Here is a 14,068-nt window from a genome sequence, read left to right on the forward strand (position 1 = left end):
TAACTACCAACCCCAGCTTTAAAGAAAAAAGGCTTGAAATGTCTAATTTTACATGTCACAAATACAAGACTACGTGGAAAATGCACCTTTTTAAATTTAATTATGAAAAAATATAACTTTTTCACAACATGCACATTTTTTAAGATGCACCTGTATTCTTAAAATGTACATTTTTTTTGTCAAATACAAAAATTAATGAGTGGAAACCTTAAGCACTGAGGTCAACACTCCAATTAAGATCGGCCCCCACTGTTGAATGTTTCAAATCTTTGTTGAAGACGCATCTTTTCTCTTTGGCCTTATCCTCGTGAAGAGGACGTTAATATCCTGATATGTTGTGTTGTTTATTGTTGTCTTCATGTACTTTTTACTTTTTACCTTGGAAAGCACTTTGGCCAACACTGGTTGTTTTTAAACGTGCTATATAAATAAAGTTGACTTGACTTGACTTAACCTGATAGAGCATTTTAACTGTTGTAAGTCAAACAAAACACAAGGTTAGGTAGGATTGCAAAAAAAACTAACTAAAAAAACTCTTTTTAAAAAGAACTAAGCCCAGATCTTTATTTCTCAGGCACTATGGGCTAACATTACCTTTTGCCAGTTCTCAAATTCATTTTTAAAACCCATGTCCAACTCCAGCCTACACAGTAAACAGCCAGAGGCCATTCTCTGAAAGGTGCGACATGCGCTTTCTTGCTCAAACTCAGGTTGGATCTGTGGGCTGTGAAAATGTATGGATATTTACCAAGACTCAGACTCAGATGAAGTGTTTTGAACACAACAGTGAGCCACATAAAGAAGAAGTTTGGTAAATAGTTGTTCTACCTACAAAAAAAAGTTCCATATTTGAGTTGCAGTGATTGACAGGCAATCTTTTCCCAAAGCAACTCCACAGTGGGGCAAAAATGACATTCATGTTTTGAGGGAAAAGCCTAACATGTCATTGTAGTCTTGTTCAAATATTCCCTGCACCTTCCATTTTGGGGGAATGGGAACAGATGAAAATACAAAAATGCACATTCATTTGAGTGTTGCCTGAACGACGACAGTCAAGGAGAGTTTTTCCACACGTCCTGACCATTATCAGCAATTGTGCACATGTAAAATAGAGAGATACAACAACAGCTCTGACAAAAGCCCTTTGTCTGGAGTTATATTAATGTATTAAATAGAGGGCAAAATCCAGCCACTTCAGGAAAAAGAGCCAGAAGGACTTAAGAAAAGAAGAAAAAAACCTTAATGAGAAGGAAGGGAATTGAAATTCAACTGTAAACTATTCTGCTGGTGGCAGACGACAATGAACAGCTACTTATGGTTGTAATGCGTTTCCTGGCTTTGTACATATTCATATGGGCTTACTGTGACACAGTCAACAGATGGCGAGAGGCACCAATGTGGAATTACGCTGTGGAATGGGCTGCCATGAAGCTTCAAAGACGCCAATTCCAAACCAGAAATATTCAGTCAGGCGAGGTTTAGTGCCCTTTGAAAAACCAATGAGTGAGTCTGAGTCCAGAGGAAGAGATAAATGGTCCAAGTACAGGTTGGAAGCAGTTTTGAGCAGACAAAACTAGCTAGTAGTCAACTAGTTTTGGACAGTACAATTCATGCTGCACTGCAGTATTTACAGTAGAGCTTTATGGCATATTTATGGATGTAACAATTGCCATATCTTTCAGTTTTTTTTAGCCAAATGTCACTGAAAAGAAAGTTTAATTTATTTACTAATTTGTATTCATTTTTTATATTTCAGGGGGAAAAACTCACTTTAAAATGTGTGTTTAGCATGACTTAACATGTTCATTCAAATGCCACATTTGGCTTCCCAGAACATGATAGTCATCTTCAAGAAGCCTTTTTAATATTGTTACCAAGCAGCTTCCTAGCCATTCCTAATGGTTAAGAGATGTAATGCATGAAGCAAGGAAAACTTTGGGTTAAGCTTTTTGTAGTCTCCTTTTCTGGACAATGCATATTTGCTTATCTGCTCCATTGTAATCTTCCATCCATTATCTTGTCCGCTTATTCCAATTGGGGTCGTGGTGGGCTGGAGACCATAGACATGTAAAGAGTAGACGCCACATCAACCGCTACTACCTATTGGCGCTGACGAGCCGTGGGGCCGCCATCTTGGTTCGGTCACCCGCTCCACTCAGTGTAATCTGTTTGGCAGGCGCAATTAAGTGTCAGTGCATTTAATCAATCATAACTCACTGAATACTAAACTGATTTTCATACAGGTTTTCTTTTTTTCTGCAAACGTCATACATGTAGGTATGATACAGGACACATGGTTCCGCATATTCTAATATTCACATTGGGCTTAACAGTAATAGAATATTCTGATATGTGATATATGTGGTATTTGCCACACAGGGCTCTGGCATCTTGAAGTCTCTGCTGCTTCAGTTTACGTTTACAGGTAGAGCCATGGGTAGGATGACCGGACCAAGATGGTTGCCGTATTTATTGCGCCCCAGCAGCCAATGCGGCATCTACTCTTTATATGTCTATGCTGGAGACTATCCCTGGACAGGTTGCTAACCTATCACAGGGCAAACATGGAAAGACAGAAAACCATTCACGCACACACTCACACCTACGGCAATATAGAGTGACCAATTAACCTGACAAGCATGTTTTTGGTCTGTGGGAGGAAGCCAGAGTACCCGGAGAGAACCCACGCATGCATGGGGAGAACACGCCAACTCCACACTGAAAGGCACCTTCCCGACCAGGGATTCGAACCAGGAACTATATTGCTGCGAGGCAACAGCGCAATCTTGATCTTGATCTACATAAAAATGGAGAATCTGGCAGAGGAGTGGATTTCAGTATCAGAAGTGTTTTCCTTTTGTAGTCTGATCAGCTAAAGGCATTTTTTGGCTGCAGGAACTTTACCCCGGAACTAGGGACTTTATCCCTGAATTCAGTGTTTCGACCAGAGGAACCAGGGTCTAAATTTAGTTCAGGGGTATATAGATTTTCAAAGGTCCTGGGACTTTCAGTTGAACGTAATGGTGTTTGTGGAGTTTACACAGTTGTTGAAACACAGAGGGAGTTCCTGGGAATGCACACTAGTTTAGTTTTTTATTAAGATTTCAAAATATTATTTAATATAATTTTTTTTCTCAATACGTCACTGGCCTGATTTGCACAATCTACCTGGAACTTCAGCCCGAGGTCGAAACGCAGACAACAATGGGGGCACAGGAACCTTTTAGTTCCGGGTAAAGTAGTTCTGGGAGCTAAAAGACCCCGGAACTCTTGGTCGAAATGCACCTTAAGTCCAACCACAGAACCTATCAACAATAGTCCAGAGCCTATCAACTGTAATAAAACCACAAAAAGATTGAATTAAGTTCTTTAAACAAATGTCTGCAAATGAGTAAAGCTAATTAACCCCTAATATGTCTTTCTCAACACCAACTGCCTTCTAACTTGCTAAATTTACTCGTAGTAAGTAAAGGTAACAGAGACAGGAAGTCTTGGCCTTTAGTCCTTTACCCCTTACCCCTAACTATAAAGTTGGCCATCACACCCAGAGGCTGTAACTTTTGTAAGACTACAGCTGATTGGTTCAGAGTTAGCATCCATTAAAACTTACAGGTTTTACAGCCACTGTCTTTATTTGACTTATAGCTTCCCACTTTATTCCCTGTGTTTGATTGAGCTTGTTTCTCCTGTTGTTTGAACAACACAAGGTAAGGTACTTCAGTTGACCTTTCCTTAATCCAGGAGAAGTGACTCTGCTGAAACACGTCAGCTTTTCAGTCGTTTCTAAATCCCACTAGGTTGAGACCCTTCCCAGGAACCAATATGTCTTGGGAAACTCTACCAGGGGCCAGTGCCCCCGACAACGAAGCTGATTCAGGGTGGGGCCATATTTGTATATTCACCAAATGCACAAATAGAGTTTAAGTTATGGGGGATGTAACTTTGTCCATCTACTATTTGGCATATAATGTACACTTCTAAAATAAAACACAGACAGACTCCTTCATGCGTTTGGACCAGTTCACAGCCACAACGCAAAATGCCTGATCCAGAAATGTCTCCATACATTTGGGGGCAAGCAAGTTATTTTTTGCTGCATGAAACACAAAAGCTTTGCAATGTGATGGCAATTCTTGACTGTCAGTTTCCAAGTTATGTTAATAATGTACAAGATGTTCTGAAAAGGTGGTACTATTGATATAAGTGTCACTTTTGACACAGTAGATCACAACATTTTGTTACACAGATTAGAGAACTTGGTAGGACTCTCTAGGATCATCCATTATGATACAAATCATATCCTCAAGATATAAAGTATTTTGTCTCGATAGGTAACCATGTGTCAAAACCAAGCTGCAACCTCCGGTCTAAAAATATGAGTCCAATGTGGAAGTGCTAAAAACTGCAGTTCATTGAGGATCTGCTTGAGGCTGGCTCCAGAAGTACCAGAAACCACATACACAACAATTAAAAAAAGATGATCTGTACAGCAGAAATAAACATGTTTACAGCCTGGTTCAAAAGACCATTGTAGTCTGGATATCTCATCTCTCGATCGGCACAAACTGAACGGAGGGTGAGTTTTTTTCTAACACGGTAGTTTCGAAGATATTGAGATTACGAGTCTTCCAATACATAAGTGCAGTCAAGAATACATAGGAGTACATTCTGTTAAATTATGTTTATTTAGAAACCATTACTTGAAATCTCTAAAAACTATACCATGGAATAAAAACAGACACTAAGTTATTTCAAGCACTGACAACTTAGTTTTACAGTGAATTTTTGGATGTTTGGGCAGAATGGGAAACAAGGAGAACATTTACGATACGTATCATTCTTCATTTCAGAAACCTCTAACATGGGCTGAAGATATGACCTTGGGGAGAATTATAGCCATCACTACCACCTCTAAATGAACTGCCTGATCTGAGTGAAATCTGCTCTGTGTTTGCTCCACGTTCAACCGTGGAGACACCGATATGCAGGTATGACTAAACCACTGAGACAAACAGAACTACACAAACACATTTTACTGTCTTAGGGATCAGATTTCAGAAAAGAGAAGGACATTCATGAGCTGACTTCAAAGCTAAAGTAGTGAGTAACTAGAGCACTGATAGAAATGTAGTGGAGTAAAAAGTACAATAATTGTCTTCTGAATGTAGTGGAGTACAAGTAATAAGTATCCCCAAAAAAAGAATACTCAAGTAAAATACAGATACTCAAAAAATGTACTGTACTCAAGTAAATTTACTGTGTTACTGTCCACCGCTGTAAAGCAGACATCGTATAAAGAAGCACAGATAGTTTTATCAAGTACAAAAATGTGCTGTTGGATCTTCAGCTCAGTGTTATACATTTTAACACCAGCTAAATACATCCAAGCCCAACTCAGCAGTGAGACAGCCACTAACACGTAATACATCCTTTTACATAAGACGCACTCAAGCAGTGTCACGATTGGTCCGATAACTTAACAGAGGAATTAAAGCAAACTGTTGAAATAACACAACAAGAACTGTAAGCAACTGTTACTTATCTTCTTCGCAGTGAATCCCATAGACATATATGATTAATGCCAGTTGACTGATAGCTAGCTATAGCTAAGCGAATCCAGCTACTACATTTGATGATCTTACCTCCACTGAGTTTGGGAATTTTGCCAACTTTGTTCGTTATTTCTGCTGTAAGTGTTCCAAAGTCCTGTTCGTAGGCCTCAAAGTCTGAAGACATCTTGATGTTTAAGTTTTAAACACAGGTGGATTTCTACTTGACAGTTAGCTGAGAATAATAATAACAAGGCTCGAATGAAGTCTCTTCCTTGTGTCGCAGTGAAATGTGTTCGGCGAGGAACTGGACTTTTAAATTTGTTTGCACATAAAATTGTTAAGCTAGTAGATAAGAAATATCAGTCATGCTCATTTTTTGTTCAAAATAATAACTTTGTAATTACTACAGTTCTGCCATGATAAAGGAATAAATTATCCGTGATAAAAAGTGGAAAGAAGGGGTCGCGGGTAATAGTTTCTGAGACACCATGAGGAAGGTTCCTCCCTTTACACAGAAGAAATTAAAGAAAAAAACCAAGGAAGTGGCCAGGTTTGTTATTTAAAGTGACAGTTTTATTCTTCATTCATAAATACGATGCCTTTACGTGTGGCTCAAAGTGAATGTTTTATCCTTGATGTTCAGTATTATCCTCATTATCCTTTCGAGCTGTATCGTTAATCTTCCACGAGACGTTAGTCTTGTCAAGTCAGCTAACAAGCTAGCTAACTAGCTAACTGCTTTAAGTTAACGTCAGCCCTTGTCTTCAGCCAAATAACAAGGAAATTACCTAATGTAGAATCATTTTTAATACTCTGTTCGCTCGTGTTTGATGATGTTTACTGTTACATTTGTGTTTGTTTGCAACGCTTTCATCTCATTGACACAAATTAGCTAGCTTGGTAACAGAAGCTAATTAGTTTAGTCGCTGTTGAATGGGAGCTATAGCTTTACTTTCTGTCCTTAAACGCAGCACTGTCTGCTCCTTGATAGTAACAGTATGTTTTGTTTTACATATTTAGTACTCTGCTTGAAAGACATTCGTTTTTTTAGCTACTTGTTGAAGTTTCTTCAAGTTCCTGTTTGACAACATGCAGCGGTGGACAGTAACAGAGTACATTTACTTGAGTACAGTACATTTTTTGAGTATCTGTACTTTACTTGAGTATTGGTTTTTTGGGGGAACTTATTACTTTTACTCCACTACATTCAGAAGACAATTCTTGTACTTTTGACTCCACTACATTTCTACCAATGCTCTAGTTACTCACTACTTTAGCTTTGAAATCAGCTCATGAATTTCCTTCTCTTTTCTGAAATCTGATCCCTAAGACAGTAAAATGTGTTTGTGTAGTTCTGTTTGTTTCAGTGGTTTAGTCGTTCCTGTATATCGTGCGTCTCCACGGTTGAACGTTGAACACAGAGCAGATTTCACTCAGATCAGGCAGTTCATTTAGAGGTGGTAATGATGGCTATAATTCTCCACCTGAGCACCCATGGTCATAGCTTCAGCCTGTGTTAGAGGTTTTTGAAATGAAGAGTGATACGTATCGTTTGAAATGTTCTCCCTGTTTCCCACTCTGCCCAAACATCCAAACATTCACTGTCTAACCTGAGAAAGCGTGTTGAGCTACGTAATATTTGTTTCATTCCAGATGAACATTTCAAACTAAGTGGTCTGTGCTTGGAGTAACTTTGTGTCTGTTTTTATTCCATGGTGTAGTTTTTAGAGATTTCAAGTAATGGTTTCTAGATAAACAGAATGTAACAGAATGTATTCCTATGTATTCTTGACTGCACTCATGCTTTGTGAAAATACAACGTTTTGAGATTTTTTAAGAAGTACTTTGAATACTTAACTATTTTTAAAAGGAAGTACTTCAGTACTTTACCTCAAGTAATAATCTGACTGAACAACTTTCACTTGTATTGGAGTAATATTTGACATGGAATATCTATACTTTGACTTAAGTAATGAAGCTGTGTACTTTGTCCACCACTGACAACATGGCCCTAATGCTTGAGAAATGAATGACACAAAGTAAAAAGTAAAAAAGAGGGGAAATGTAGGACACAATTCCTGCATTCTGATCCTAACTCCTCACTATTAATGAACATAAGGTTATGCAACATATTGGAGAAATGGCAGTTTAATACTAGAGCAACATAAACTGTATTAGTAATGATGGTGTTACGTGTATTCAGTATGAAAACCAAGATCTCTGGATGTGGTTTGTACATGTATTTGACAAAATGAGAGCGTGCATCAAAGATTGTGTGGAAGCCTGAAGATGACTAACATCCACACATTTTATTTACTCAGTTTGTATTCTCACTATCTCGAGGTAGCAATACCAGTTTTCTCATTATACCAGACTAATATGTCTCATTATCTTTGGATTAAAAAAACTTGTTTTATCAAGATAACTGGATACATTTCTGGCAATCTAGAAAATATAACAATAGGCCAGTCCCTGTGATCGGCCAGACAATGAAATGCAATGCAAATGCTAAAATACAGATGTACTTTCTGAAGGGTGGAGGTTGAAAGTGACCACAGATTGTAAAGGGACTGATGGCTCCTTTCGTACCTAAAGTGAATGAAAATGAGCAGTGATGTTTAAAAGTCTTCTTCTTCTTCTTTCTCTTTCTAATAGATGGGGAATCTGAGTCTGTCACAAGGATAGTGCACTCTGACTAGCAGGAGAGGATGCTGCTCTATGCCGGAGCAAGAAACAATGGGACACAGAGAGCCCCAGTGACCAAAGACGAAGCCAGTTGCTGGGTTCTCAGAAGAAGAGGAAAAATATGTGCATCGTCTGTTCCGCTGAGTTTGCAAGATAGCAGAGGAAGAAAGTAACATATTGAATTTTGTCATTACATTTCAGGAACCCAACAGCCAAAATACAACTTCTAACCTTGCTGCAACGAAAAGATGAACTTTCTGTCAACCTTTGTGACATTTGAGAACCTCCATGAGGTTCGGAGATTGTGCCACTGGGGACCAATCATAGCGCTGTCTGTCATTGCGATATGCTCCACCATGGCGGTTCTGGACTCGATTATCTGGTACTGGCCGCTAGACACTACAGGGGGCAGCATTAACTTCATCATGCTCCTCAACTGGACTGTTCTCATCCTCTACAACTACTTCAATGCTATGTTTGTTGGACCTGGATACATTCCTCTCGGCTGGAAACCAGTAAGGACCCTGAATCAGATAGAGACTGAACTGATACCCACACTGATTTCTAGTTATCAAATTCACAGATTGTTAAAAACGGGCTATTAAAGTGACATACATTCATATCAGCACATACTTTAGAATATGCACTATATTAACACGTGTATCTGCAATAGCCCCATATCGGCTGGTTAATGCTAGTTCCTCCTTTTATAAGCTTAAAAACTTGTGCCGTATGTGGCTAGCCATGGCTATTGTTATGTGTGTAAAGAAGAAGTTTGAAAAATTCCTTATTAAGTGGAACAAATGTATTTTAGCAGGCTGCTTCATAAATTTCTCCTCATGTGTCCTGAAACAGGATAATGAACAGGAAGCCCAGTACCTACAATACTGCAGAGTGTGCCAAGGACACAAGGCCCCCAGGTCCCACCATTGTCGCAAGTGTAACAGGTAACTCCACTTCATAATACACTACATACATAATCAAACTTTGACCTAAAGAGAACAAAAGCTCACTGAGACAGAACCACTGAAGCTTGAAGACCAGTAATCTATCTCCACGACAGCATCTCGAATTGGCTGCACAGAGACACTACGGCATCACATTATCTATTTATGTGGCGTTAAATAGACTAACATCATATCCCTGTGATGTTATTTCATAGTAGGATACAGTGTGACTTGCTGATGAACATGTCACTCTGTGTCCTCCCTAACAACCAGTCAGTTCCCCCAGAACTCCTCTCCTCCTCTGCCTCCCCTCTCTACAGGTGTGTGATGAAAATGGACCACCACTGCCCTTGGATCAACAACTGCTGCGGCCACTTGAACCACGCCTACTTCACTAGTTTCTTGCTGCTGGCTCCGCTGGGCTGCTCACACGCTGCCATCATTTTTATAATGACCATGTACACACAGCTGTATGAGCGGGTCAGTCGTCTCTTCACCACGTCACATTCAGCCTGTTATCACCATAGCTTTACTCCAGGCAGGTCGTCCGATTCTAATGGCAACACACACTTAAACCATGTTTTCCTCTCTTCTCAATGCAGATATCATTTGGCTGGAGCACTGTAAAGATTGATATGAGTGCTGTGCGTCAGTTCCAGCCCCTCATGCCCTTTAGTGTGCCTGCTTTTGCTGCCACACTCTTTGCCTTAGGCCTGGCACTGGGCACCACTATTGCTGTTGGCATGCTTTTCGTCATACAGGTACGTTCTTTCAAGGTTTTCATTGGGATGTTATGTATACACAAGCTGATTTCAAGGGAATGTGATATTTGGCACTTACCTGGCAAATTCGGACTACCTGGGAGCTGAGAATTAAATATTTTAAAGTTTATTCCCCAACGTGTATAAATGTGTTACCTTGTGTTTGGAATAAATGGCATATATATTTGCAAATACAAGACCAGAAACTATTCTACTTTTTGCAAACGAAAACCAGACAATTTGATATTTTTTATATTCTATTTTCATGAGAAAATATTTTACTAAGGTGTAACAAATGGTTTTGCAAAGTAAAGGCTTTTCATCATTCACATATTTTCTTGCAAACATTGTTCGAAACGATAAATTATGTTAATATATAAAGCCAAATGAATGAAAATTATAGGATGTGGAACATAGTAATCATGTATTTATACATGTGAGAAATGCACACACTTTTAACCCTCCTGTCATGTTCGTTTCTCTGGAACAGCAATAATGTTCCTGGGTCAATATGAACCGGGACATATTCAATTATCCAAAAGTGTCAGAACCCCAAAAAATCCCAATACACATTTTTTTTAAGATCTACTTTTTAACTCCATTACTAACTATTTAAATCAAGTTTAAGTCCAGTGGTGTTCTTTAATTCTCACAGATCATGGTTCAATAAGGATAACTCACTTGTTTTTCATTAAAATTAAGGTTAAAACTTTTTTAATGTACATTGGAAAGACCTAAATATAAATATAATAGTTTCACATGACATTTATTTTTTTTTGTTTTATTTTAAATTTTGGGTTTTTTTTTTAATGAAGTGTTGTTCAGCATTTAGCTGGTTTGAAAGGTATATATTGCCTAAAATAGACTTTTATAAGGGTCAATTTGACCCGCAACATAACAGGAGGGTTAAAATGTCAGCTGCCCCAATGACCCACAATTATTGCATTGTAGGGTCAGTGATCCAATAATAAAGTCCCATCTTATGAAATTATAAGTTGGCTCTAATGTAAAAATATTCTGTGCTTTCAGTTGAAAGTCATCCTTCGAAATAAAACCTCGATCGAGTCCTGGATCGAGGAAAAGGTATTGACACTTCCTGATTTGTTTGATGACATTCATGACTTTTAAAAAAATGTAACATTAATCATTGCATTTTTATTTTTTTTACTTTAAATGTTAAATTGCATGTCACGTTTTTTTGTATTTTCACAGCTTTGTTCAAGATGCATACTTCATTGTAAAAGTCTTGGATTTAAAATGCCACTTTAAGGGCCCGTGTCCACTTTTGCATGTACAACAGAGCACAATGACAGCAGAAACTTGACACCCTCACTCACTGATGTTTCTCTGTGTATTCTCCACAAGGCCAAAGACAGAATACAGCACTACCAAACAGGGGAGGAGTTCGTCTTTCCGTACGACCTCGGCAAACGCTGGCTGAACTTCAAGCAAGTTTTTACTTGGTCAGGGACGCCCAGGGGTGATGGCATCGAGTGGCCAGTCCATTCCAAGTGTCACCAGCACACCTTAACTGTAGGTCCTGTTTACGTGAAGTGCTGTTTTCAGTTAGTCATTCTTCCTTTGTCACTTAGAAATGCCTTTTTTTTCCATATGATGTCTTCGTTTACATTTAAAGATCATTGGTTTCACAAGTTAAGAATGAAGTTGTCACCAGTGACTTGATTCTCTTTTTCCTTCAAACAGATAGAGCAGCTGAAACAGAAAGCTGATAAAAGAGTGAGAAGTGTAAGTACCAAATCCATATTGTGACATCCATATTGCGTAATTTAATGCTCACCAAAAATAATTAACTGTGCCAGTTAGTGGACGGAAAGTAGTTGACATTAAATCAAAAGTGTCAATCAGCCTGTCATTGCAGCATTCGTACAGTGTCACACAACATTACTAGTCAAAAATTGTCAAAGCTTTAGTTTGTTTTCAAGATTAAAGCTGAAAACCAGTTGAGCATTTACATGTTTGTGTTTAGATTTAGATTATTGTCCAATCAGTAGAATAATCAGATTTTATTTTGATGCCAGCAGGTCCTATACCGAGCAGTGGAGGACTATAATGGAGCTTGCTGCCCTCTGAGCAAAGGTCTCCAAACCTTTTTCAGAACTCCATGCACCGAGGAACCCCGAATTCCCCTCAAAAAGGGGGACACCATCTTAGCAACCCGTGGAACAAAGTGAGTTAACTCAGGCTGAACAGAGAACACAATGATCGGGTTTGTTTGTCTGCAAGTCTGCATTCCATTAAGGATTTACTTGGAATCCAAGTGTAATAAGCCAAAACTTCTTTTTTTTTCATTACTTTTTTCCTCTTTAGATGGTGGATGTATGGAGATAAAGCTTTGAACGATGACCAGATGAAAGGTGTGATGAGCTGCTTTTGCTCAGGTTTGCAATAACTTAAATTCCCTGTTTTAAAAACAAAAAGTTTCATACCATCTTTTCTTTCTACTTTCAGTGGGGGAGCGTGTAAGAGGATGGTTTCCCAGGAGATGCGTGGAGAAGTGCCATTATGACACAGCTGCCAGTGAAAGCACCAGCGATAAGAAAGTGAATTAATATATTGAACAGGCTTCATGCAGAGCAGGGGAGTTAAACTGAACAAAAATGTGTCTGTCTGTGTTCGTAAACATTCATCCACTGAAGATGTCACGCCTGATGCTGCAGGCTCCCCATCCCAGAACACCACACTCTGACTCAAAACCCTCACACATTTCAACACCAACCTTTAAATCAAGATTGTTTTAAAAGTCTTACCGGCATCTTGCTGTCAAATATTCTTTTGAAGAGGACTGCAGAATTATGTTAGATTCAGTTTTACTCCTCTGACCAAAAGTAGAATTGATTAAAAGTCTTACTTTCCAAGAATTGCCACCAGGCTTTAACGTGACTTTGTTGTGGTTACATGACTTTTTACTTGAACTGTTCTTTTTACTTGTCTTGATGTCCTTTTTTTGCTAATTATGCAATGCCTCTGCCCAGCTAACCCCAGGGCCCCGTCATGCAATTCTTTCTACAGTACTGAAATAACACCCAATTCCTTTTTTTTATTATTTTTGTAAAAACAAATTGTTGGCCTCAAAATATAAGTTGAAAATTAAAAATGTTCTGCTACAAAGTTTTCTGTGTCTGCTTATATTCTCTTTCTTTTGAATACATTATACATACATAATACACAGTAACCGGGTTAAGTCTGTGGAGGGGGCACTATGGGAAGAGGGGGCAAAACAGGGAGAGAGTTCAGCATCCTGACTGCTTGGTGGATAAATAGTTAAATAAATAGCCTACATAGATAAAAAAAAAATATGTGAATTCTGCTTGGAGAATTGTTACATTGTATATCTACATGTTTATTAATAATATAATTGTAGACCATCTGCTTTGTTCATTTATTACACGTCAGCTTTAAAGTGAAAACAAACATTTGTTGAGAAATATCTTGACAGTTTTAAATGTCGCAACCACTCCTACACTTTAACACACGGGTGTCCAAACTTTTTTCAAAGAGGGCGACATTTGATGTTGTCAGAATACCTCAGGGCCAGTGGCTGCTACTGAGACTTATGAATCCTAAAAGTTATAAATGAAATATCTATTTAATAACAATTATTTTTTCTCTTAATAGAACAGTAACTAGGTAGTCCTCAGTTCTCCACAAGCCACTTAAACATTGGCTAACTGTATCTTCTTCTGGAGGAATTTTTTTTTCATTAGGGTCGGGCAATGTGGGAAAAATATTGTATCATTATTTTCCTATGGCAGGATCACGATCTGGATTTCATCACTTCTTTGTCATGTTGTTTTTAAGACTTTTCCGACCAGCAGACAACATTTTAAGAACAAAGTAATTATTTTCCTGAGTTCTGAACAATTTCATTATTTTGACCTTGTCTTGTGTCCTCTTTTGTGTCTTCTGAGCTTTTAGTGTTCATCAAGAACATTTTCACATCATGATAAAAACATTCATTTGAAAACCTTTCAGCTTTAAGAGTTCTTGTGTTTCTTCTTTAATGCCGTCTTGCAGAATTCCCAGAGCTTTGGTTTTAGACAGATAGTCCATATGAAGCTTTTTGAGACGGTTATGGATTGACTTTTGTTTTATATGTGCGCTT

General features: G+C 38.4%; 2 protein-coding genes across 6 annotated transcripts in view; one reads left to right on the forward strand and one right to left on the reverse strand.

Annotated features, from left to right (window-relative positions):
• The window catches only part of vti1a (vesicle transport through interaction with t-SNAREs 1A), a 158,367-nt gene extending 152,515 nt beyond the window's left edge, over positions 1 to 5,852 (reverse strand). For all 4 annotated transcript variants that reach the window (XR_004634707.1, XM_034707643.1, XM_034707645.1 and 1 more), the window contains exon 1: positions 5,643 to 5,852. Coding sequence is in view for 3 of the 4 variants with exons in the window: in XM_034707643.1 (XP_034563534.1) it covers positions 5,643 to 5,736 (94 nt within the window). In the remaining variant the exon portion in view is untranslated. The remainder of the gene's footprint in view (positions 1 to 5,642) is intronic.
• A 25-nt stretch (positions 5,853 to 5,877) lies between these two features.
• On the forward strand, positions 5,878 to 13,077 carry zdhhc6 (zinc finger DHHC-type palmitoyltransferase 6). Of its 2 annotated transcripts, none has more exons than XM_034707641.1 (11): positions 5,878 to 6,102; positions 8,208 to 8,752; positions 9,093 to 9,184; positions 9,505 to 9,664; positions 9,787 to 9,945; positions 10,975 to 11,028; positions 11,311 to 11,478; positions 11,650 to 11,691; positions 11,985 to 12,133; positions 12,274 to 12,320; positions 12,415 to 13,077. In XM_034707641.1, the coding sequence occupies exons 2-11, from the start codon at positions 8,486 to 8,488 to the stop codon at positions 12,513 to 12,515; spliced, it is 1,239 nt and encodes a 412-aa protein (XP_034563532.1). In that variant the 5' UTR covers positions 5,878 to 6,102; positions 8,208 to 8,485; the 3' UTR covers positions 12,516 to 13,077. The 2 variants fall into 2 exon arrangements, with proteins under 2 accessions (XP_034563532.1, XP_034563533.1); XM_034707642.1 differs by having other exon boundaries at positions 5,901 to 6,102; positions 11,988 to 12,133.
• Positions 13,078 to 14,068: the final 991 nt, after the last annotated feature.

Source organism: Notolabrus celidotus, chromosome 18 (assembly GCF_009762535.1).
Source record: "Notolabrus celidotus isolate fNotCel1 chromosome 18, fNotCel1.pri, whole genome shotgun sequence".
NCBI classification, from domain to species: domain Eukaryota; kingdom Metazoa; phylum Chordata; class Actinopteri; order Labriformes; family Labridae; genus Notolabrus; species Notolabrus celidotus.